Below are 1,879 nucleotides of genomic sequence, written 5' to 3'. Positions count from 1 at the left end.
AGGGGATTTAAATGATGAATGAACGAAGCCGATTCTGTTTTCCCTGTGTCGATTATAGCAATTAAAACAACACAACTTGTGCTTCTCTAAACAGAGTAATCTGATATCATCCTTCAAAACTCAATGAGTTTGTTATTTGTGCTGCTGGGAAAGGACAATGTTGTGGTGTTTTTTTCTGGCATTTACCCCGGCTGGCTTTGTGAGTATGAGACAATAGAGCACCGCCAGCAACTGGGTCTGTGATACTGCCCTTCACAACAAAAACAAATCAAACCGAAGCATCTGGAATATCATTTTTATACTACAGTCTCTGCCACAAAATAACCTTTTTATATTTTTATCCATTGGACATATTACTTGTTTTAGTAGATTAATTAGGCAACCAGAACATGTGCTTGTTATGGCTTTATGAATACATCTCTGCTATCCTGAGCATTTACAATGTTCTTGTTACATGCACATAAAACAGTTTGTAAAACAGGTAAAAATTAGTTTGTGACACTGCATGAAAAAAATGTTTCTGGAGACAGGATCTAAGATATCCTTTTTTTACATTGATTTACATTTTAATTCAAAAGTTTGGAACAGTTTTTTTTTTTTTTTTTTTTTTTTAGAAATTCATATCCAGCAATAAAGCATTAAATTATTCAAAAGTTTATAAAGTTATACATTTTGTATTTAAAATAAATTCTGTTCTTTTGGACTTACTGTTCAAATAATATTTCATTTAATAATGTTTCTTGAGCAACAAATCATCATATTAGAGTGATTTCTGAAGGATCATGTGACACTGAAGACTGGAGTAATGATGCTGAAAATTCAGCTTTGATCACAGGAATACATTACATTTTATATATTAAATATATTCACACAAAAAATATTTCTTTTAAATTGTAATATTCCACAATATTACTATTTTTACTTTTATTTTTGATCAAATACATGCAGCTTTGGTGAGCATAAAAGACTTTCAAAAACATCTTTAAAACCCAAAACTTTTGAATGGAAGTGTACATTACATTTATGCATTTAGCAGATGTTTTTATCTAAAACGACTTGCAGAAGAGGAATAAAAGTAATTCAAACAAAAAAAGAAAAATCTAAAAGCTGAAATGTTGTAAAATGTAAAGAAAAAAAGGTCAGTTAAATAATAATCACTTCTTGTCATTTGTAAATGAGTACATTATTTAAAGTTTAATTACCATTTTGTATTTTAATTTGTTAGTTGTTATTATTATTATTACTATTGGCATTGTTGTCTTAATATTCAGTGGACAGGGTTATTATGAGGAAAAAGTTATAACTTTACTTGTATGAAGCTTTCTGTTAATGCTTTGAAAAAGTTTACAAATAAAAAAATAAAAATAATCATCACTTGTTGCTTTTAGACGTAAAGACATTTGGACACAAAACCGATATGCTGTCAGCTTACTGCTTACTTTTCTAAATGACCAGAATAGACTTTTGACTATCATCACAAATAGAGTTTGATAAATAGAAATAGAAACGAAGTGTCTTGTGTGTTGCAGGTTATTGTGATGGGGGCGGAGCAGAACGGGCTGCCGGAAGACTACCAGGAGAAACTCAAGTCTATCGAAACCAACAAATATGAGGGACGGCTGTCTGTGATGGAGGATCTGGAGAAAGCTATGAAGAAATCCAAAGAAATGACACAAGAGATTCTGTCGGATGATTTACCCTCATAAATGGTGTCTATGTGCACCCTTATCTGTAGTCTACAGAGTGTACACCACAACACAATGCTTAAAGACAGGTTAGTTATGTTGTTAATGCAGGACAAGAAAAATGTGCAGTGTTCGTAATGTATGGTAGCACATTGCAAAACAATGAAATTCCATAAAGTATTTACATGCCGGCA

The 1,879-nt window shown here is 31.5% G+C and overlaps 1 protein-coding gene across 1 annotated transcript in view; it reads left to right on the top strand.

The window, feature by feature from the left end:
- The window catches only part of ggctb (gamma-glutamylcyclotransferase b), a 5,743-nt gene extending 3,864 nt beyond the window's left edge, over positions 1-1,879 (top strand). The window contains exon 5 of the mRNA XM_039660931.2: positions 1,530-1,879. Within this exon, the coding sequence (XP_039516865.2) occupies positions 1,530-1,706 (177 nt within the window). The 3' untranslated portion in view covers positions 1,707-1,879. The remainder of the gene's footprint in view (positions 1-1,529) is intronic.

Source organism: Pimephales promelas, chromosome 12, assembly GCF_988280905.1.
Source record: "Pimephales promelas chromosome 12, fPimPro1.hap1.1, whole genome shotgun sequence".
Taxonomy (NCBI): domain Eukaryota; kingdom Metazoa; phylum Chordata; class Actinopteri; order Cypriniformes; family Leuciscidae; genus Pimephales; species Pimephales promelas.
This window is presented reverse-complemented; position numbering and strand designations above follow the sequence as displayed.